Source organism: Stenella coeruleoalba, assembly GCF_951394435.1.
Source record: "Stenella coeruleoalba genome assembly, chromosome: 8".
NCBI lineage: Eukaryota > Metazoa > Chordata > Mammalia > Artiodactyla > Delphinidae > Stenella > Stenella coeruleoalba.
The window spans coordinates 43021437-43044542 of NC_137154.1; the positions used below are offsets into that span (position 1 = coordinate 43021437).

Sequence of the window (23106 nt, forward strand, 5' to 3'; positions counted from 1 at the left end):
ACACACACGCACACGCACACACACACACACACGCACACACACACACACACACACATACACACAGGTCCATAGGAGAGAGGTACACGAAAACATACATGCATCTCCACACACATGTAAATAGACCTCCAGAGGTCACAGAAGCACAATTTTCTGGAGAGGGCGAGGCATGTATTCCAGTGTACAGCAGAGTCTTTCCATGCTGATGACCCTTGTCTGTGAGGGGGAGTAGCCCCATCTGGTCACAAAGACTCCCCGTGCAATGCATTCATGTAAAACATTCCAAGAGGACATCTAACTGATCTGTTATCCCACACAGGACCCATTCCTACTCCATTCCAGGCGGACTGCTGTGAATGGAGAACAACTCTAAACTAGGAGATTAAAGACATCCACTGCAATATTCAACTCTCCTCTTACCAAAAAGCTTCTGCAGGACTTGGCCATCGTATAAATCTTCAGCCAGGTCTTTCACAATGATTCTTTCTCCAACCAAAACATCATTAATCCAGTCAATTAATACCTACAGAGAGAGAGAGAGAATAAGAGAAGAGTCATGGGGTATTTTCTTATAGAACAGCTTTCTCATCCTGGACAGTTAAAATTTAAATGAACTTCAGATTTTGAAAGGAACAAAACTATCCAAATGGCCCAGTATGTGGACAAGTAGCTGTAAGTGGGAGCCGCAGCGGCCCTGTTAACTTTCAGGTATGAGCTCTTCTAGTGCTGATGGTACCAGTGTCTCTGCTAATACCTCTGGCCACTACCATTCCTTCCCCGAATGGCAAGCAACGTTTGCACAGTGCTTGGCTGTGTGGTTTTGTACCGGCAAGAGTATGGGCTTTCGAGTTATGCAAACTGAGGTTGAAAACCCCACTTTACCTACTAATTAATTTGCGCATCTCTGGGATCTATGGACATCTGTGTGTGTGTGTGTGTGTGTGTGTGTGTGTGTGTGTGTGTACCTCTGTCATCCATGGACCTCTGCGTGTGTACCTCTGTGACCTATGAATCTAAGGCAAGCTACTTATCTGCTCTGAGCCTCGGATTCCCCACCTCTATAACTGAGGTTGAAGATACCTCCCACACTAAGTGGTAGAAAAGAATTACAGGAATTCCCTGGTGGTCCAGTGGTTAGGACTCTGCGCTTCCACTGCAGGGGGCATGGGTTCGATCCCTGCTTGGGGAACTAAGATCCCGCATGCCGTGCAGAGTAGTCAAAAAAAAAAAAAAAAAAATTACATGCGGCAAGGACCGAACGGTCAGTAAGGGCAGATTTTATTCATAAATAAAGCACTCTCCCGTTGTGACATCTGGCCAGGTGGTTACTGTGTTCAGGAGGGGAAATCAAACACAGAAGTAAACATATCTGCCCAAGGACAGAGCTAACCGTGAGCAGAGACAGGAATCGGACTCTTGTCCACCTCACTCCAAAGCACATGTTCTCCTCCCTGCACCAGGCTCCCTCTCAGTGGGGCTGTGCGGTCTCCTGCCTTGTCTGTAACTTAGCCCCCGTCATTCCCTGAGAGTCCTCCGTGCACCAGGCATCCAGCAGAGGCATTCCAGGTGATGTCTCACCCAATTAATCCACACAACACCCGAGGGGCAGGTAGCATCAGGTAAGGAAACTGAAGTTTGCACAAGGCCATTGCCTTTTTAATTTTAACCTCTTGTTTTGCTTATGAAGATATTATTTATATAAAATAAAATTAATTTTAAGTACACAGTTTGATGAGTTTTGGTCACTGTACACAGTTGTGTAACCACCACCACAATCAAGACACAGAACAGTTCCCTAGCCCTAAGAAGGTTCCTTTGGTTTCTTTGTGCTCCGTCCCCTCCCCTGATCACAGGCCGCAGGCAACCACTACCGTTTTGCCTTTTCGACCATTTCACCTATAAGGAACATCATCTTTTGTGTTTGACTTCTTTGACTTGGCAGAAGTAGTTGCCTTTACAACACAGGTGGGAGCTGGGCTAGGTTTCCATCCCTGGCTGTAGCCCTGTGCCTTCAGAGCACATTGTTCTACTGTCCTAAGGCAGGAGCTTCCTTTTTCCCTTCCTCCCTCCTTCCCTCCCCTCTCTTCCCCTTCCCCTGCCTTCCTTCCCACTCCCTCCCTCTCTCCCTCAACCATCCATCCAACATCTATCCACCCAGCGTTTATTAACACCCGCTGTATGTCATACTCTGTGCTGGATCCTCGGAGTACAATGATGAAAAAAAGAGACAATCTTTAACCCCAAGCAGCTCACCATTTAGTGAAGGAGACAGAGAAGTACGTGAGTAGTTGTAACGCCATGTGGTGACTACAGTGACAGAACTAAATGCGTGAACCAGCACACAGAGGGGCTGAGAGACGCCCTGGGGTTTAGAGAAAGCTTCCTGGAGGACGTGGCCCAACTTTGGCTTCAGGTGAAGAGCAGGTAGAGCCCCTGGGGGCAGGGGCTGCATGACCGAAGGCCTGGTGGTGGCAGTGCCGAAGCAAGCACAGTGAGCAGGTGTGTACGGGGAGTCAAGCCGAACAGATCTGGTGTCCTTGTGTTGTCAGGCAGGGATGATCTGAGGTTAAAGAGGCAGCTAGACATGGAGGCTCAAACACCACCCCCAGGACTGTGGGCTTCAACGTGCACTTCTTAGGAAACTACATATAGGTTTTGAACAGGAAAATGGTATATTCAGATGTGCATTATGAACGAATCACTCTGGCACCCAGTGCCGTTTTGTTCTAAGTGCAGCTTGAAGAAGCTGAAGAAGACAGACACGGGACGAGGAATCAGAAGGGGGATGAAATGAACATTTTTTGAGGGTGACCATGTGTCAGCCACTGTGCCAAGTACATTACGCACAGTATTTCATTTCATCTCATTCATTTCTGTTTGAACCTCATCTCCTCCACTCAGCTGCGGCCATAAACAAACCATCTGGCTTTTCTGAGTCTCAGTTTCCTCACATGTAAAATGGGGGTGATACTAGATCTTACGTCACAGGGTGCTTCTGAGGGACCTTGAGAAGAGTGGTGAAAGGACTGTGTGAGCTCTAGGATCCTGGCAAATGGGAACTGATTTGAGCTAACTTCTCCAGTGCTTATGGTCAACACCATTCGTTGGGCACTTGTCATGTCCCACTTCTGTCACCTTGTAGATGTCCACCTACTGGACCACGAGCTGCCTGTGGGCAGGGACTGCCACGCCTTTCTATTCTCTCCGCAGTGGCTCATGTGGCGCCTGCACAGGGTGGGTGGTCTAGAAACACCTGTTGAGTCTGGGAGGCACCTGAAGCCCCTTCTAACTTCCTCTTACCTTTATCAGTTCTTGAAGTTTGGGGTCGCTGCGTGAGTTGGGATCCACCATTGTTCGCACTTCGTTCTCCTCTTTAAAAAGAAAAGACAGTCAGCGGGGTGGTCCCACCTGAAGGCATTAGGCTAACCCAGAGAACAAGAGACCCCATTACCCAGCATTGTGTCCTCAGGGTCCAGCTCGAAGGGGATGGGGCTGAGGGGCAGGTTGATGGCGTTCATGCCCTCCTCCTGAAGCTCTGACACTGCAAGAAGGAAGCACAGAGTCACACTGTAGCCCACAGACAACAAGGGGTGGGGCTCGTAACAGTCATGTTCCGTATCAATGTGGATCGAGAAATAAAAGCACCAAGGTGAGCCTATAGCTGTGACTCAGCCTGCATCCGATTCCTGCCTCTCCTTGCTAAAAGGACCAAACCGTCCCCTTCATCTCACCTCTTCTGACCGTCACCTCACTTGCTTTCCTGGAGAAATAGGGCACAGAAATCCGCCTCCTTTCAGAAATGATCTCGGGATAAACAGAAGGGAGGTGGGCACTGCAGCTTTCCTTAAGTCTCTGCCATTGCCTCCTGCCTGTCCCTCCTTCCAGGGCTTGCCATCTAGTGCAGGTGCACCTGACAACTCTTTGTTGACTGGATGAACGAGGTCCCCACGTTGAGGCTACATTTATGTTGTAGATCATTTCCATCCTCCGTTCAACCCTCCTTTGACTTCTCTCCCGATTCTGCTTCCCTGAGTATTTTTCTGATTATCCCGCCTCCCTCCTTCACCTGGTCCCAGCTGCTGCTTAAGAGTACCTCATTCTGGCCTCTCCCTGGGCTCTGGACCTGTCCCTTCAGCTGTAAGGAATCATGGGCCCTGTGGCCAGGCACCTCACCTCTCCAGGCCCGTTCCCTCAGCTGAACATGAAGACCTGAACAGGATGACCAGTAAGTTCTTTCTTACTTCCCAAATCTTAGAAATCTATGATTCCACTGTTCTCAAGAAAAATAACAAGAGGTCCATGACCACTAAAGACTTCCAGCCTGCTCCCTCCATGCACTGAACCCTCACATGAAGCCTTAGTAAAAAATAAAAATCCCTACCACAAAACCAGTTGTGTGACGGACCCTTGCTGAGCACTTACCTTGGATTTTTACCTCTCCTAAAAGCAGCGGCTCAAATCCCCTCACCTCTACTCAATTCCAGTTTGAGTAATTACTTTGCACCAATTAAGCACAGAATGACCATTTTCTCTGAAAGCATTGATCGCCAAAGGGTTCTCAAAGAGCTGGTACGGCAGCTGCGATCAACCTTTAGTAAAAGCAATGTCCCATCTTTCCATTTTATTTATGTTTATTGACTATGGCCTCACGGATCGCCAGCATATACTTGCAAGAACTCTTAAGCACAAGGCAGTTGCTTACAAAGAGTTCTTTCATATTAGCAAACTCACTGATTGTTGCAGCTGGACAGGGAACGAGATTGCCTAAGAAAGGGAGTGAAACCCACTCTGCCCTAAAGGACACAACTCGCATTATGAAGCTGGTATTTAGTCCTGTTGCTGTGGGATCTTGACATTCATATGGGATATCAGCCAGTGACCATCTTGAATCTCCAAATCCACAGACACCCACCACTCTATATAATTCCCCCCACCCCCATAAAACATAACTGAAAAGTGTAAGTGACACCTTCAAGGCTTAAGTGATTCTACAGGTATAGGATTGCACGTGCTTTCCAGAGAACAACTGCTTCCTGTTAGACTCTATAATGTCTCCTAGCGCTCCTCCTAGGACTAGCAGTTTGCTTTCTTTTCCAGGCTGTTTCTTACAAAGAAGCCAGATTTCCACTACTTAACAAGCACTGCGACGCAAGCAACGGGCAGTGGAAATAAAGTCACGTTTCAGTGTGGGTGTGAGACTGGGTTTACTGGCCATTGAAGAGACTAGCTCTCGCTGCCATCTATGACTCCTTCCCGTGTCCGCCCCCCGTCACCACCCCCGGCCAGGTCTGTGCTGTCCAATACAGTAGCCATTAACCACATGTGGCTACTGACGTTTAAATGAATTAAAAATTCCGTTTCTTAGTTGCGCCTGTCACATTTCAAGCGCTCAATGGCCCACATGGGGCAAGTGGTACCACACTGGACGGTGAGAATGTAGACTTCCTCACGGGAGATTCAGTTGGACGGCGCCGTCCTAGGTAATCCCATAGACCCAAATGCTGATGATGCCCGTGTTTAAATCTCCAGCCTGATGTATGCTTTATTATATATTTTTTAAATTAATAAGATGTAATTATCTAAAACTGAATTCAAGGCAACAGAATCAGGGATAGGATAAAAATGAAGCATCTTCCTGATGTTTTTCATGTACAAAAACAACCAGGCTTTGACCTCATTTATTCTCTATTGGTTTTATTTTACCCAGCCTCACTGGGTTGTGAAAACAGAAGTCAAGCCGTTATTAAAACAAGACCCAGAAACAAACAAACAAAACCAAACAGAATCTCCAGCCTAGGCCTGACCCTGAGCTCTGGACTCAATGTCTCCTCTTATGTCTATGGGTGGAGATCTCAAAGTTACACGTCCAAGACAGAACTCGTGATTTTCAGCACCCTCACCCCCACCACAGCAACACTATATCAAGACCTGTTCATCCCCTACTCTTATCCTCCTCGGTGAACGGCACTACCATTTGCATAAGGGTTCAAGCCAGAATCTGAGGAATCACCCTTCACTTCTTTTCCTCACCGTTTGCAGCCAATACATCGGCAAGTTTTGTGGGCTCCACCTCTAAAACAGGACCCTAGACCCTATTCCAACCACTTCTCACCAGCCTCCCCACCATCGTCCTGGTGCAGATACCCATTATGTTTCACCTAAATAACCAGAACCACCTTCTAACCAGCCCACTGCTTTCTGATGCACTGTCCCCGCGCCCGTCTACTTCCTATAGCACAATCAGAATGATCTATAAAGATGTAAACAGCTTTCTCCAGCTTTAAGCCTTCCTCTGGCTTCCCATCATACTCAGAATAAAACCCCAACTCCTTCCTAAGACCTACAGGACCCTCTGATTAGCCCCCTGCCTCCCTCTTGGATTGTATTTTCTCCACAGCACTCATCATGATCTGAAATACCTATCATTTCTACGTTTGTTAGCTATCCCCCCCTTAACAGAATGTAAGCCGTGGGAAGACTGGCACTTTTTCTCTTTTGTTTGTTATGAGTCTCCGAAGAGGAGCCAGACTGCCTAGAGTCAAATCCAGGCTCTATCACTTACTAGCTATGTGACCTTGGGCAAGTTCATCAACCTCTTATACCTCAGTTTCCTTATCTGCAAATGGGGATGATAATAATATTGCCTACCTCCTAGGGTTGTTGAGAAGATTAAATGAGTTAATATATGTAAAGCACTTAGAAGAGCGTCTGGTACCTGGTAAGAGCTATGCAATTATTTGCTATTATTACTTAAAATGGTAAGCACTCAAGAACCATTTGTTGAATAAATGAAAAAAACTGTGAAGACCACCCTTCCCCTGCACAGGTTGTAAGCTAAAGCACAATTTAGCAAAGCCGTGTATAGGATGTAAAGAAGGATTTCAGCCTGTCCTTCGGGGAAAAAATTATATTTGGGCCTGACCCTGCGTGTGCGTGTGTGGGCACATTTCTAGGGCAGCATTTCCAGCATACATTTTTTTTTTTTTCTGTGGTATGCGGGCCTCTCACTGTCGCGGCCTCTCCCGTTGCGGAGCACAGGCTCCGGACGCGCAGGCTCAGCGGCCATGGCTTACGGGCCCAGCCGCTCCGCGGCAGGTGGGATCTTCCCGGACCGGGGTACGAACCCCCGTCCCCTGCATCGGCAGGCGGACTCTCAACCACTGCGCCACCGGGGAAGCCCTCCAGCATACATTTTGTAAAGAGACAAAAGCTGCCTCTGTCCCAAGACTGTTGTACAGCCAGAGCCAATTTGTGAATATAGAGATATTTACACCTCTAACATGTGACTAGAAATGCAATATTTGCAGCCAAATATAAAGGTGGGTCTGCACGGGATCTCTTTTTCTGTGTAGATCATTGTTAAAAATGTTTTCAGATGAAAAATTCCCAGTCAGAAACACTCCCCTCTGCCCTGCCTCTTTAATTCACTCACAGAGACAAAACAAACCCGAGAAGAAAGGCTGAGATATGTTTGCAATTGGAAATGTTTTTTTTTTTTTTCAGGAAATGATTTGGTACAGGAACATCATTCCCATCCCATTAACTGCTGAATCGGAGCCAACTGTTTGTAAAAGTGAATATGCAAACTGCCCGGTTCAGGCCTGGCCCCCGCCCCATGGGGCTGCATCAGTGGCCACATTCCCAAAACAGCCCGCGTGCTTTGGAGGTTTCATTTCTATTAAACCAAAGCAGGACCCAGCAGAAGCCCCTCGCCATCCTTGTGCTCTGAAAGAGAAAGGGCTGCAATTGAATTTCCTCGGCATAGAATATGAATATGATGTTTATCCCTCGAACCTCCTCTAACAATCTAAAACTAGGTCTGAATGTGCAGCCCTCAGTGTCTCGTGGCGCCATTAGTCATAACTTAATAAACAGATTAAATGCCCAGCTGAAGGCCGGGCTTGGGAGAGCAGGGCGATTGCCTCAACTCCTGAAGTGCTCACCATGAGAGAGGGGGCATGGCTTTTCTGGGAAACACAGTCTGACTCCGCACCCAGCTGTGCAGCAGAAAAAGTACACGGATGGGCTTTGGAGTCTGAAAGAGCTAGATCTGAACCCTACTTCTATTTTTATCAGCCATGGGACCTTATGTTAGTGACTTCACCTCTCTGAAGTTCGGTATTAAAACAATTCTGTATAAAACAAGAGTATAGGGACTTCCCTGGCAGTCCAGTGGTTAAGACTTTGTCTTCCAATGCAGGGGGTGTGGGTTTGATCCCTGGTCGGGGAGCTAAGATCCCACAGGCCTTGCGGCCAAAAAACCGAAACATAAAAAAAACAAAAATAAAACCAGAAACAGTATTGTAACAAATTCAATAAAGACCTTAAAAATGGTCCACATCAAAAAAAAAAAAAAAACAACAACACGAAAACAAACAAACAAACAAAAAAAAACCCAAGGGTATAGCTGACACTATTGATTTCCTCTCCAATACTGATTTTGTTTTTTCTCTGCTGAAAGAACCCTCATTTTGTTCCAGTATACACTCTGCCTCCTGTGCCTCTAGGTACCTAACTAGTACATGGAACACGAGGATTATAAAGTTGATGGATACGATGAATAGTAATTTCCCTTTCCTTTTTTTCCATGAGAACCAGAATAGCTGCAGGCATCTCTTACACTCCAGAATATATATACAGGTGCTCAGTGAACACCAGGCAGAAAACAAGTATGGTGAGAAGAATGGAGAGAGGTTTCTAAGAGTACAAAAGGGTCTATTTATGGAAGGCCAGTAATTTCATTCCTTCAACCAATAAACATTACAAGGCACCTCCTCTGAAGCAGACCTTGTGTCAGCACTGGGGATAAGGGTTTGGGGATCTGACATGAGTTTGCCTCAATCTGTTCACAGGTGGTGGGAGAGGTAGGCACAGAAAAACACAATGGGCAGTATGTTGCACTCAGGGGTGAGAGACATGTAACTAGATGGCTGTGGGAGCTCGGGGGGAACAAGGATAACTTTGGATGTGGAAGACTGGGAAGGATTCCCAGAAAGGGGGACAGGTGAGCTGGACTTTGAAAAACTTAAATTTTCACCCAACACAGGTGCCCCACAAAAAGCACATCTTGTGTATAAACAGCAAAGTGTGGACCAACAGGGCAGGTGTTGAGAGAGTCGTGATTATGTCTGAGCACCAGGAATGCAGGGCGCACACAGGGGAAATGCGGGGAAGAACAAGGGGCAAATAATTAGGTGAGGTCCAGAGTGTCAAGGGCTGTGAATTCATCTGTTCCCCAGCATGCCCTGGACCATGCTCCCCGTGTCTACAGATGAAAACCCCAAACAACATACTGAGGGAGGGCAAGAAGATAAGCAAGATGTTTTCTCTTTCAGTGCAAGTGGGCCCCAGTGAGATACGTAGGCTGCTCTAGATGCTTATCAGGACTCCGATGATTAATTTCTGGCCCTCGTAAAAGATACTCAAGCTCCCTTAATTTCTAAATGGCTCAAGGGCCACCCCCCAGAAGTTCTTGCAGCTAGAGACAACTACACTGTCTGGTCGGCAAATCCCAACAATTTTTCTCTATATGAAAAATCAACCTGAAAGAACATCTACCAAAAAACTATAGCTAACATACTTAATGGTGAGAAACTGGAATACTTATACCCTAAGATTGGGAACAAGGCAAAGATGTCTCTTCTCACCACACCTATTAAAAATCATACTAAAGGGCTTCCCTGGTGGCGCAGTGGTTGCGAGTCCGCCTGCCGATGCAGGGGACACGGGTTCGTGCCCCGGTCTGGGAAGATCCCACATGCCGTGGAGCGGCTGGGCCCGTGAGCCATGGCCGCTGAGCCTGCGTGTCCAGAGCCTGTGCTCCTCAACGGGAGAGGCCACAACAGTGAGAGGCCCGCGTACCGCAAAAAAACAAAAACAAAACAAAACAAAAAAATCATACTAAAAATTCTAGCTACTACAATAGTACAGGAGACGGAAATAAAAGGTATACAAATTGGGAAGGAAGAAATAAAACCATCGTTGTTTGCAGATACCATGATTAACTATGTAGAAAATCCCAAAGAATTGACCAAAACAAAATGAAACAGAAAAAATCCATACTCTTAGAACCAGTTAGTAATTATGACAAGGTGGCAGGATAGAAGGTTAATATACACAAGTCAATTATTTTCCTATACACTGGCAATAACTGATTAAAATTAGAAATTAAAAACACAATATCATTTATAGTAGCACCCAAAAAAGCAACACTAAGATATAAATCTAACAGAATGTACACAGGGTTGATATACAGAAAATTACAAAACTCTGATGAAAGAAATCAAAGAAGATCTAGATAAATGGAGAGATAGTCAGTGTTCATGGATTATAAGACATAGTATTAAGATGTCAATTCTTTCCAAGTTCACCTGTAGATTCAAGGTAATCCTAGTCAGAGTCACAGCAAGCTGTTTTGTGGATATCGACAAACCGATTCTAAAGTTTACACAGAAAGGCAAAGACCCAGAGTGGACAACACAATATTAAATATTACACAGGAAGGCAAAGACCCAGAGTGGACAACACAATATTAAAGAAGAACAAAGTTGGAGGACTGACACTATCAGACTTCAAGACTTACCATGATGCTACAGTAATCAAGACAGCGTGATACTGGCAAAAGAGTAGACACATAGATCAATGGAACAGAATAAAGAACCCAGAAACAAACCCACACAAATACAGTCAACTGATCTTTGACAAAGGAGCAAAGGCAATTCAATGCAGAAAGGATAGTTGTACTAACAAATGGTGCTAGAACTGGACGTCCATCTGCAAAAGTTAATCTAGATACAGACCATACACTTTTCATTTTCTTAACAATATCTTTCACTGAGTAGAAATTTTAATGAGGTCCAACATCAACTTTTCTTTCATGGATTGTCCTTTTGCTGTCATATGTAAAAACTCATTGCCAAACCCCTAAATCACATACATTTGCTATGTTTTCTTCTGTAAATTTTATACATTATGTTCTATACTTAGGTCTGTGATCATTTTGAGTTAAATTTTGTGAAAAGGTCATTAAAAACAAGGAAAGTCTGAGAAAATGTAACAGCCAAGAGGAGCCTAAGAAGATGTGATGGCTAAGGGTGATAACGGTATCCTGGAACAGAAGAAGGACATTAGGTAAAAACTGAAGAAATCTGAATAAACTATGGACTTTAGTTAATAATAATATATCAGTATAGGTTCCTGAATTATAATGAATGTACCATACTAATGTAAGATGTTAATAAGAGGGGAAACTGGGCATAGGCATATAGGAACTCTCTGTACTACCTTTGCATTTTTCCTGTAAATCCAAAAGTATTATAAAAACAGTCTATTAAAAAAATCAACCCAAATTTGCTATTTTTCCAACCACATAGAGTGTTCACTGGGGGGAAATCCATGATTTTAAGAGACATATGTTTCTTCCCATCACCAAGGAGAGAGTGGTAATTTATCCAACATTAGCTGAGCCCTATAGAAGCATTTGCACGGGAGGCAAAGCACAAAGACCATTTCAAAGCCCTACAGTGCAAGCTGTACTCATTCCCAAGTGAGAACTTGTTTCCAGGAAGAAAGTGCCTGGTGTTTTGCTTTGTTTCCAGGGCTGAGATGAGAAGACAGAGCTTCCTCATAACTTAAGGATGCTGGGCAAGGTCATTTCTGCTTTCCCAAGAAGAGGTCTGTCCCGCAAGCATAACCGTCACTGAAGGTGTCTTTAATGCTTTCTCCGGAACTGCTCTGGAAACTCTATCTATCCATTGTCCCTGATGGGGCCTTTACATCACGGGCTTTGGTATTAGTTTTCTATTGCTATAGTAACAAATCACCACACACTTGGTGGCTGAAAACAACACAGATTTATTATCCTGATGGTTTGGTAGGTTAGAAGTCCAACATGGGTCTCACTGGGCTAAAATCAAGGCATTGGCAGGGCATGTTCTTTTCTGGAGGCTCTGGGGGAGAATCCATTTTCTTGCCTTTTCTGGCTTCTGGAGGCCACCTGCATTCCTTGGTTTGTGGCCCCCTTCCTCCATCTTCAAAGCCAGCAATGGGGGGTGAAAATCCTTTTCACGTTGCACTACTCTGACCTCTTCTTCTGCCTTTCTCTTCCACTTTTAAGTACACTATGACTACACTGGGCCACTTGGATAATCCAGGACAACCTCCCTATTTTAGAGTCAGCTGATGAGCAGCCATAATTCTACCTGCAACCTTCATTTCCCTTTGCCATGTAAGCTAACATATTCACAGATTCCAGGGATTGGGATATGGATTTCTCTGGGAGGCCATTATCCTGCCTATAACAGGTTTCTTAGTTAAGGGACCCTTGGTTAAGGGGTTCTGTTCTCAATACTCACCCCTGACTACCACATGTGGGTTCACGTTTCTTCTAGGTGAGATTGTCAAAAGGAAATGCAAAATCCCAACCCCCACCATCCCAGCCCTTAAACCAGAGGAGTTTTACTGCTTTTAACTAAAAGGATACTTATTTCAGCAGCCTTAACATAAAGCATCAGGTAAACATGGGAGCCAGCTCGTAGTGGCCTCAGCAGACTGTCAGGGTCTCCCCACGCTCCCCTCTACTTGACACAGCTCTTAGTCACCAGAGTCTGACATCCAGGCCTTGGAGTACAGCCAGAAAAGGGAACTTAGAGGCTGGTGTTGTGATGGGAGCTGACAGGGGGATCTAGAGTCCTGAGTCTTAAAGTTTCCACCAGCGTCTTGGTTTTGGTCAGTTTTATAATCTCTGCAGGGTTGGAAGGCTGCCAGGCAAATGGCCCCTGGACATTAATTCGTTGTTCAGCCAACCACATGATTCAGTTGTCCTCCAATTACAAGTAAGCACGGAGGGAGATGGATGGACTATTGGCTAGCTCTGGGGAGTTGAAACTGTCTGAACTGAAACACTGGTGAGGTCTCAAGTAAGTCATGGGAATTTAAAACAGTGCACAGGCACAGAGGGCCCAGCATCAAATACATCACCATTCTTTCTCTTTTGCCAAGCCATGTCCATTATCTCTTTAGATCTAGAACCAGAACCATTTTCTTGATTTTAAAGGTCTGCTCTTACTTCAGCAGAAAGTGGTGTGGGTATGCCATCCTGGGAGTTTCTAATGGAAAACACCAAGCCGTTGTGCACGCGTGTGCATCTGTGTGCATCCACGTGCCCTAAGCACTGGTAACAGCCTTGGGGAGACTATAGACATTGACCTGGTATGTTGGCTAATTACATGTGAAGTGTGGGTACAATGAGCGACCCAGGACAGCTAGGGTGGAACTGGCACTGCTTATCTCTTTCATTCATAAGCATGTGTGGGCATCTCTGGTGCCAGGGGCTGGGCCAGGAGTTGTGAATACAATGACAAACAAGTACTTCCCTTCTGGGGTCGGTAGATCCCTGAAGAGCAGCTACCTGTGGTGGCCACGAGAGACCAGTACAGTGCCAGGCACCTGCTACACACTCAATAAGTGCTCAGAGGATGCTTTAGCTGGGGGAGGAGGGGGAAGATGTACACACAAACTGCAATGCAATATGATAAGGTCCTCCATGCAGTCCTGAACCAAGTCCTGAGAGCAGAGCATCCTTCTAAGTTGGAGGGAGCAACAGAGGAACACATGGGATATGCAGAGGCCATGGGAAGGCCAGTAGGGCTCCAGGCACCCAGGGCAGCCTCTCTTTATCTCTGTGTATCACTGGAGTCAAGTTTCTTCATTTCGTTCTCTGTGGCTCTTTGACCTTCATATCTATATCCTTCTTATTTATTAATCCTGAAGAAGCCAGTCCTTTATTTTTGCAGTGGCCCAATGCTGCTTAATAAGTGCCACATCAAGTACCAGTCCGCTGGAATTCCCAAGTGGCCTCCGTTGAAACAAGGGCTCTGGGTAGGGGTGTGGCCAGTGAGTGACCATGGCATTGCTGTGTCTGGTTTGGATCAGTTCACTGGTGGGCTAATTCTGGATCTGTCTGAAGGTCAGTCAGTGGTTTATCCTGAAGGAGCACTGTTGGGGGAAACTCTCTTGAATGGATGATGAAGATGATGCCTGTGAGAGAACACATACTTGTGCTGCACTTCCTTTGTACCACTCATGTAGATGTGGCACCTTTTTTAAAAAACATATATCAACTCATTTAATCTTCCCAACAATCCAGTGAGTAGGTACTATGATTATCCCCATTTTACAGATGAGGGGCCCAGAGAGGTTATGTAACTTGAGCAAGGCCACACAGCTAGAAAGTGGAAACCAGATTTGATACTAGGCCAGCTGGCTCCAGAGTTCATATCCTTAACACGACACTGTATGTTGTCCCAGTTTTATGTAACAATTTTTTTTTTTTAATACGAAAACGTCTAAAACATGGTCACTTCTACATTCCCATGTAAAACCAGGAGAAAGTTCCATGGGGAATACTCTTGTGTATGCTGAGCCCTACAGGTTGTCTGGTCACTCTATGGAGGCTCAGTTTCTATGAGGACAGATTAAAAGGGAAGTGACATTTGAGGAGTGTTTTTGTTTTAAATAACAGGTTGACTTATTTCTGGCTAGAAAAGAAAAACATGCTCATTTAAGAGAACTTTGAAAATATTAAAAAACTGAGAAAATAATCCTACTGCTTAGAGATAATGTTATATTTTCTTAAGCTTTTCTATGTTGTACACACACACACACACACACACACACACACACACACACATATTGGGTACACAGTACCGGGTAGTTCTATGGCCTGCTTTTATAGTATCAGATAATCTCATTATATTTCCTCATGCCATCAAGAATATCCCTTTAACTGGCTTTCTCAATCTGTGCTGAAGGTACGCACTTATGTTTACTTAACCATTCCATAACTATTGGACATTTAGGTGGTTTCCAGTCCTGGGGGGAGGCAGCTGAGTCTGGAGGGTTGAGTCATTCGCCAGCTTTGCAGGGGGGAGGGGGAGGGGCGCTCAGGCACCGGGACCAGCAAGTGCAGAATGTGGGGTCTCTGGGGAACCAGATGACAGCCCGACGCGAGGGTCAGGCCACAGGCTATTTGCTCTCTTTCATGGATGAGGAAGCTAAAGTTCAGAAAGTTTAGGAGATTTCCCTGAAAAGTTCCCTAGAAGATGATTCTACCGGTTAGCCGTCTCCTGTCCCCAGTGTCTTAGTTTGAAGTCATTTGCAAGTGGGAAGAAATCCCAGGGAAAGGAGTGAGGGGCGAGGAGAGAGATGCAGAGACATAGAGGAGCCAGTACAGGGGGCGCACGTTACTGAGCCTGTGACCTGTGGGCAACTGAGCCGCAACCCCCATGGGGCTGAGGAACCGTACACAGTGTCCCCAGGAGACTTCCCTATTACTGAGGTGACGCCTGGGTGCTACTCTCAGCACTTCCAGGCCACGCTGGGTGTGGACTGAGGGGGCTTCTGAAGCTAGAGCCCTGGGACAGAAAAGTGGAGGTGCCAGATTAAGGGGGGAGCCCTCTGTGTGCACCAAACCGTCTACCAGGCTGGGCTGAAACAGGAGGTGACTGGGGCTTCTGTGTTCAGTGCAAAAGCATCTGCCGCGCTCACCCAGGGATTTGGGGGCCAGGATCTGCCACCCCTTCCCCTAGGAGACAATTCTTAGGAGACTGGGATGGAGTTAAGAGGGTACATTTTTGGCAACATATCTGGGAGGGGAACACATTCTTGTTCTCCAAGGAAGAAGCAAACCAGAATGGATGGGCTGCAGAATTCCATTCTTCTTATTATGACACTAGACCAGTGCCATTCAAAATAAACATTCCCGTAGTCCCGACTGTGACATGCCCACACTGGAGATTCAGACTGAGCTGGAAGCGAGCTCTGCCCCTGACCCGGCTCAGGTCTGCCCTGAGAGGAGGCCGGTACTGCTGCTGGGCAGGTTGCTTCCATCAGAGCACGAGGCCATCCCAAGGAAACTTCTAGGGGGCAGGGGAAAGGATGTACCCTGTGCTGAAATGCTACACAGGCCATGTGCTCAAGGTTTCCATTCATTATTCATCCTCTCCACCCTTTCTGGAGGAGAGATGCCCTCTTTTCGGGACGGAGCTGAAGTTTTGGAACTAGTTCATCGTCACACCATTATGATCATGGTGCTGAGGGAAGTCTATGACGCTTTTATCTGATGGAATGGGGCCCTGTAAAATGTGCTCATGCCCTTCCTCCCAGTCTTAAGTACTGATTGAGCACCTGCTGTATGCCACACGCTATTCTAGAGAAGAACGAACCCTTGCCCTAGCAGCGTGCAGTCACATACACCAGAGTCTTCATGGGCTGACGGCCAGCACAGGCCTGGCTCCAGGCGATGAGGGAGACCAGGCTAGGCTTGCACTGCCAGAAGGGACCAAGGAGGGCTTCATGGAGAAGGCGGCACCAGACTCTTCCATGGACGGATCTCTGCTCTTCTCTCCATCTCACTTAGCACGGTTTATAATTACCCATCCGTGCGCGTATCTGAAGAACCCCGGTCTCCTCCACTATTTCGAATATGCCAAGAGGACTAAGCCTTGCCCACCGCTGCACGGCCAGCACAAGCCACACCATGGGTGCTTCACGCGTATTTCTGGAGTGAATGCACAGTGCGGCCACGCTGGGTCCCGAGCAGCGCCCCCTTCCAGCAGAGTCCCACAGCCAAATGACAGCTCCACCTTCTATGTCACAGCCAGCCAGGAATCTTGGGTGGGTCTGGGCTTTAAGAAGAGAAGGATAAGGAACTGGACGCAGCAAAGGAGGGAGCAGAGAAGGCCAGCGGGTCCGAGACCTTCAGGTAGAAGCATTTTTGCTTATCATCTAGGCCTCCTCAGCATTATGACTAAGTCCTATCCCAGAGCAGAAATCTGTGACCATTGCCCTGGAAGCAGCGGCAAAATGCTGTGGGTAGCTGTGCATCACAAGAGTTATTGCAGCTCCCTGTTGTTTTTTTCCCCTAAACCAACAATCCATGTTGACAGCAATTCTGTATAGAGAACCTATTAAAAGAAATTATAGTAAATCAGAGATGCTTAAGCTCTCTGTCTGGTGTTGTGATTGCCTGCCCGACACTTCCACTGTAACTTCTTTTTGTACAACCTTCCATTTGATTCAATTCCACGGATAATTACTGAGTCTTGACTGCGTGCAAGGTGATGCACTGGGAGCCTCATGCCCATTGCATCTTCCAGGCCCAGAGCATAATTTAACTTATGGACAAAAATAAACATGTTCAACGGAAGCAGAGAGTGACAGAGGCCACAAGAAACCATACAGACCATTTCCAAGAAGATAGCATTTTATCCACGTAAGCATAGGATAGCTGGTACCACACATTCATTCATTTGTTTAAGTATACATTGAACAGTATTGCTGAGCAACTTCCCTGGGCCAGGCACTGTGCTGGGTCTGGGGTCAAAGGGATGAATAAGACCCAGACGCAGAGTCTGGCACAGTCCCTTAGGGGAACCAAAACAGCATCACTTAACCCATCTGGAGGTGGAAGTCAGGGAGGGCTTCTCAAAGGAGATGCTTCAATTGTTTCTTTCTTTCTTTCTTTTTTTTTTTTTGCAGTACGCGGGCCTCTCACTATTGTGGCCTCTCCCGTTGCGGAGCACAGGCTCCGGACGCACAGGCCTAGCAGCCATGGCTCACAGGCCCAGCCGCTCCGCGGCACGTGGGATCTTCCCAGACCGGGGCACGAACCCGTGTCCCCTGCATCGGCAGGCGGACTCTCAACCACTGCGCCACCAGGGAAGCCCTCAATTGTTTCTTAAACAAGAAGTAGGAGTTCACCAGGTGAAAAGGAAGCAAGACATTTAGAAGAGCCGGAGACATGGGGACAGGCACATTTTCAGGAAACTGCTGGACAGGAATGAGTCTGTGAGGTGTTAGAGATTTAATCCAAGAGCCAGAACATACAAAGTGTGAATTTATTCCTGAAAGCAATGGGGAGCCACTGTAGCATAAGCAAAGCAGAGTTTTGCAAGTTTGCAGAAGGGCTCGGGAAAGATTCCTTAGTGAATCCGTCCAAGTAGAAGTCCGCCTGGGATATACCAACATGACAAGGCAATTTGAGCTGGCCTGGGCTCTGGAGAAAGGTAGACCTTGAGCAAATCCCAGCTCTGCCTCTTATTTAACTTTTCTTCCCCTCTGAAATGGGAATCATAATTCTTAGCTCACGGGTTTATAATGAATATTAGATGACATAACACATATGAAACGCCCAGCGTAGTAGGACATGCCTCAGTGAGCATTCAGTAACTGTTAGCCCACCCTTCCCCACCTTTCCCAGTGTGTGCCTAGTGACATGTATAAGCCCTGGGAGAGAAAGGGACTGCTCAGAGATGATCTCGTGAAACAAGCATGACTTTGGCAAGCCAGTAGAGCTCAAGAACAAAGTTGGAGGAGACTTTTAAGAAATTATGATCTGTCCCCTTGTCTTGGGCTGATAAAGAGAGACAGGATTGTGAAAGAGGCAGTAGAAAAAGGCCCACCAAATGCTTCACAATGCAGAAGGATGTTTGGGGTCAAGTGGCATGGTGAGAGCACCCAGGCAGGTTAGAGGGGGAATATTTTGTGGGTGTTATAGAGCCTGGGAGGTGGCCTGGAGGCAAGGTGAAGGCCGGATGGAGATGGCAGAGCGGGTGACAGCCGTCGTGGCTTTAATGAGTGGTGGTGTTGCTGGTTAGTGGTGACTGTGGTTTGGATGGATTTTCAGAGGTGGAAAAAAAATGGTGTTCAACACCTAAAGCACCTGGATTGTGGCCTGTAGATAATAATACCATTACCTATAAAATGAATCAGGGTGCCTTGGAGAAACGGCCGATTCTAGCACCGAGGCAGGAAACATATAAGATGAGCCTGGAACATCTTATTGCTAGAAATCAGTTAGGTATGAATTTCTACTAGATTAGGATCACATCAAAGAGGCTTCCAATGGCCAAAGGCGGAAACATTTGAGCATCAATAAAGATAAAAATTGCAATGGGTTCAAATGCATTAAGTATAGTGAAATTCATGAGTTAATAATGATACAGAAAAACAAAACAAAACACCTCTCTAGCCACCTCTGGAGGATGCGAGGAAACCCATTCATTTTTAAAACTGGTAAATAAAGTGAAAATATCTGACATTTATCCTATCTTTCTAAATCAAACTGTGCCTGTGTCGATCAAATACTTAATGAGGCAATGTTTATAAAGCATTTCAGCTAATAAATGATGATGGAATAAATGAATTAGCACATAACCATTTGGAAACCCCTAACGAATGAAGGTTTCTAGGTATGATCACCAACGGTTCCTGACAAATGAGTGACAACCAGATGTAATGCCTCTCCTTCCCCCCACCCCCACCCCCGAAGAGACATATCACCATCAGTTCTAGATCTACCTCCCAATTTTCAGGAGATGCAGGGGACAGAGGAACATGTTAGCTGACACCATCAAGATACAATTAGCAAAATCTAGACTGTGGGAACTCAATCGGTTTCTTCAACACATTTTTTTCAAGGAATAAAAGAGATCTGGGATCATATCCATCAACTGCAATGCATGGGGCTTATTTTGACCTTGATTCCAACAAACTGTAAAAATAATAAATGAAATGTTAGAAATTTTGAGATTGAATAGCTGAAGATGTTAAGGAATTATTGCATTTTTATCTACATGTAATATAATTATCGTTGTTTCTTTAAAATCCTTCTCCTTAAGAGCGATAACTGAAATACACATACTGAAATGATATATCTGGGATCATCTTCCGGCAGGGGCTGAGGGTCAGATGGGAGGTATACATGAAACAAGATCAGCTGTGGATTAACCCTTGCTGAAGTGGGTGATGGGTTCATGGGTGTGTACCACACTATTCTTTCTACTTTTATATATGTTAGAAGTTTTCTATAGTGAGAAGTTCTTGTTTTCCTTTTTTTTATTTTTTATTTTTATGGTACTTAAGAAGTAGAAGGAAACCACAGGCTTGTTGCATAAAATAAGGAGGCAGATCAGGGCAAGCAACTAAGAATAAGGTCAACCTGGAAACAAAAAACGAAACTAATATGGCAAAAGCATAAATTAACATTCTTAATGTATAACGACTTCATTATAAAAATCCATAATAACAGTCTATCAAAGCCCCTATGGAAATTTAATAAAATACATTTCACGGCAATTTATATAAAGAAAAAAATATATAATTATCTAGTAAATATAGGGGAAGATAATCCTCTGCATTGGTCTACGCAAGTAAGCGAAACAACAACGAAACGCCTCTCAGTGTCATCCTGGACCTTCTCTCTCCATCTCATCCTTCCCCCCTTGTCTGCTCCACCCACTGCTCCAGCCCATCAAAGGGAAACACCAGCTCTGCTCTGGCGCATCCCCGGGTCAGCGGAAACTTCAGGATCCCTCAGTCTCCCGCTTTCCCCTCAGAGTTGCTGGCTGGGACCATTAACACAAGTGCTTTCCCAGAGGGTGTGCAAATGAGTGACTTTGGGGTTCCCTGATTCATCAGTCAGCTGTGAATCTGTGATACAAGCACCGTGGGCCCCGGGAAGAAGCCAGGTCCTCCCTACACATCTTCAGGGGAGCCAAGGAAACTGACTTACCACAGCCATCCCTCAGGCTCCCACGTGACTAAAAGTTGCTCACAGCCACCCTTTTTACTCCTTTATTAGTTGTGGTCTTTTCAGAAGCTGGATCAAAGAGCCCAAATTGATGTAACCTTTAACCTGTCAAAAGCTATGGGGTGGCATTTCAGCCCAGACATAAACCCAAACGTGAATTTTCAAGCCATGTTTAATCTGGGTGGAAACCGAGTGGAAAGTCTTGCTGCGAACTCGCATGCACGTCAATCAAACCCATTTCAGTTCTTGCCTTTATCTCTATTCCAAACTGTTGGGGGGAATTGCAAAGGCCCATTTAGGCATTACTGATTATGAGCTCTTAAAGTAAGAAATGTGTCCAGTTCCTATCACTGTCACTAATGAGAACTACAACACCCTCTCTGCTCCAGCTACGGAGCAGAGCTGGCTGTTAGGTCTCAGGAAAAGCATTCAGCAGGTTAATAGCTCACGGAAGCCAATAGCTTCTTGCTACACTTTCAGAATGCAGGCTTAGATTTACCTTTACCTAGGAGAAGAGGACAGCAAGCAGTAAAATGAGGTCGATCTGTTCTTTCGAAAGTCCTTTATTTCTGTGTTCATCCTCATCTCCTCCCCCCCACCCATAAACATCACACGCACACACACGCACACACGCACACGCACACGCACACACCCATCCCTCCAGAGCTATCTCTAACAACAGAGCTAGGCTAATGCAGGCCAGGTTGACACTAAAAACCTTCAGAGGCAGGAGGAGGGGCACCTACCATCTCAGAAGCCCAAACACGGGAGATGTACCAGGAACTGACCAGGGCACCCCCAACAGAGAACCTCCCCTACCACAGCACGTCCAACTTTGTCCAGGCTCTGACCCACCTTTAGGGCAAAATGCCCCGCAGCCCATGGTCTAGGATTTCAGCCACAATCATGGTATCTTCTGCCCAGAGCTGAGCCCTCCCTGTGGTGGCCCACAACCCTCTGCTTTCAGGCCAATTTTCAGAGGTCCGGAGGTCTACGGAGCTATTGGATCTTTTCAACCATTTCCCGAGGAGAAGGCTGACTGCTCAACACAACTCTCAGCTCAGCACAGCAGTTGAGAACAAGTGGCTGCCTATATAATTTAATATGATGCCACATGGGACTCGCAGACCTGCTGCAAAGCAAATAGGATTCTAGCGCTTGCCTCTTGGCAACTGGAAATCTGGAGTGGCTGCTTGTTTCTGTTCAGGCTGGGTATACTCCTCAGGCAGAGATGGGCAGGGTGTTTTCAAGGGGTTGATGCTGGGGCCGCTGAGAAGTGAGTCTCATCTGGGGGATCGAAAATTTCTTACTCTGCCACAGACTCAAAGTCATAAGCATCTCCTTAAGCAGAGGCAAGGTGTGAGTACAGCTGACCCCAAGCAGCCCTGGACACAGCCTGAGGGCCATGCTGTGCCTTGAAGCCTCGTCTCAGCTGTGGGGAGGGAGCCCATCCTTTCAGGAAAGATAACCTGAACCCACAGTTGGGTAATAAAATGGGAAGTTATCTGCATATACATTTCCAGGCATGAACTTATCAGCTTAGGCATCCGTTAAGCCCAAGAAGAAAAGGTTCTTGTATTTGAATATTAGTCACCATGGCCCACTGGGTTTGTTGGCTGGTTGGTTTAAGGCAAAGCCCTGGTGGGGAGCGGCGGGGAAGCTCTGGTACTGTGCACCTGTTGCACTCATGAATGAAGCAGGGAGGTGACCCAGCACTGGCACCTCCTCAGAGGCTGGGACCAGTTCATCTGTGCCCTGGTGGACTACAGAGAGACTCAGGACTGGTTCCCAAAATGCCGGAGGGTGGGGCATCAGCAGGGATGCCCACCACTGTGATCAGTCATCCAGAACTCTGTGCCCAAATCGTCCTGCCCCAGGGGTGGGGAGAGACTTAGCAAGGGGACAAAGATGGCTTCACTGAGAGTCAGTCCTGCGGAAAATCTCTGGGCTGAAAGGAGGGACCATGGCCAATTAAGTGGGAGATTCTTACTTCCTGTTCTATCTGACCCCAAAGACCGAGGAGTGGATTGTGCTGGGAGACAGGGCTGCAGAGGGGTCCAAGGATGCTCGAAAGCCCAGGAGCATCAGACACCTGGAAGTGACTACAGGTGCATTTTCCAGGGCAACATGCTTTGTGCACCCAGATGAAGCGGGGGGGTGGGGTAGCCCCAGGAGCTGATCCAGACCCTCCTTTTTAGTCCTCTCTAGAAGCCTAGCAGCTCCAGGTGACGAATGAGTTCCTGCTGTTGTTGTTGTTTTGGGGGTGAGGTAGCAGGAGGCTATCTGGAGTACTTTTTCCTTTTGGAAAAGGGTAATACTCCAAGGTCCAACTGACCGCCTAAAAACCCCAGAAGGAGAAATCCTGGGATGTAATTACTATGCTACCCATGATCATTTGAAAACGGAGCCTTTTCATAAACATCAGCTTTATCATCCAAGAAGCACCATATTCTTCAAATAGCGAACACCCAAAAGGCACAAAGTATGCAAATTTGACTAACATTTTTGATTAATAATTG

The 23106-nt window shown here is 46.3% G+C and overlaps 1 protein-coding gene across 3 annotated transcripts in view; it reads right to left on the reverse strand.

The window, feature by feature from the left end:
- Nucleotides 1–23106, reverse strand: part of PARVA (parvin alpha) — a 180386-nt gene that overhangs the window by 76235 nt on the left and 81045 nt on the right. For all 3 annotated transcript variants that reach the window (XM_079928089.1, XM_079928090.1, XM_079928088.1), the window contains 3 exons: nucleotides 3449–3538; nucleotides 3298–3368; nucleotides 418–520 (listed from right to left, as the gene is read on the reverse strand). In XM_079928089.1, the coding sequence (XP_079784215.1) occupies nucleotides 418–520; nucleotides 3298–3368; nucleotides 3449–3538 (264 nt within the window). The remainder of the gene's footprint in view (nucleotides 1–417; nucleotides 521–3297; nucleotides 3369–3448; nucleotides 3539–23106) is intronic.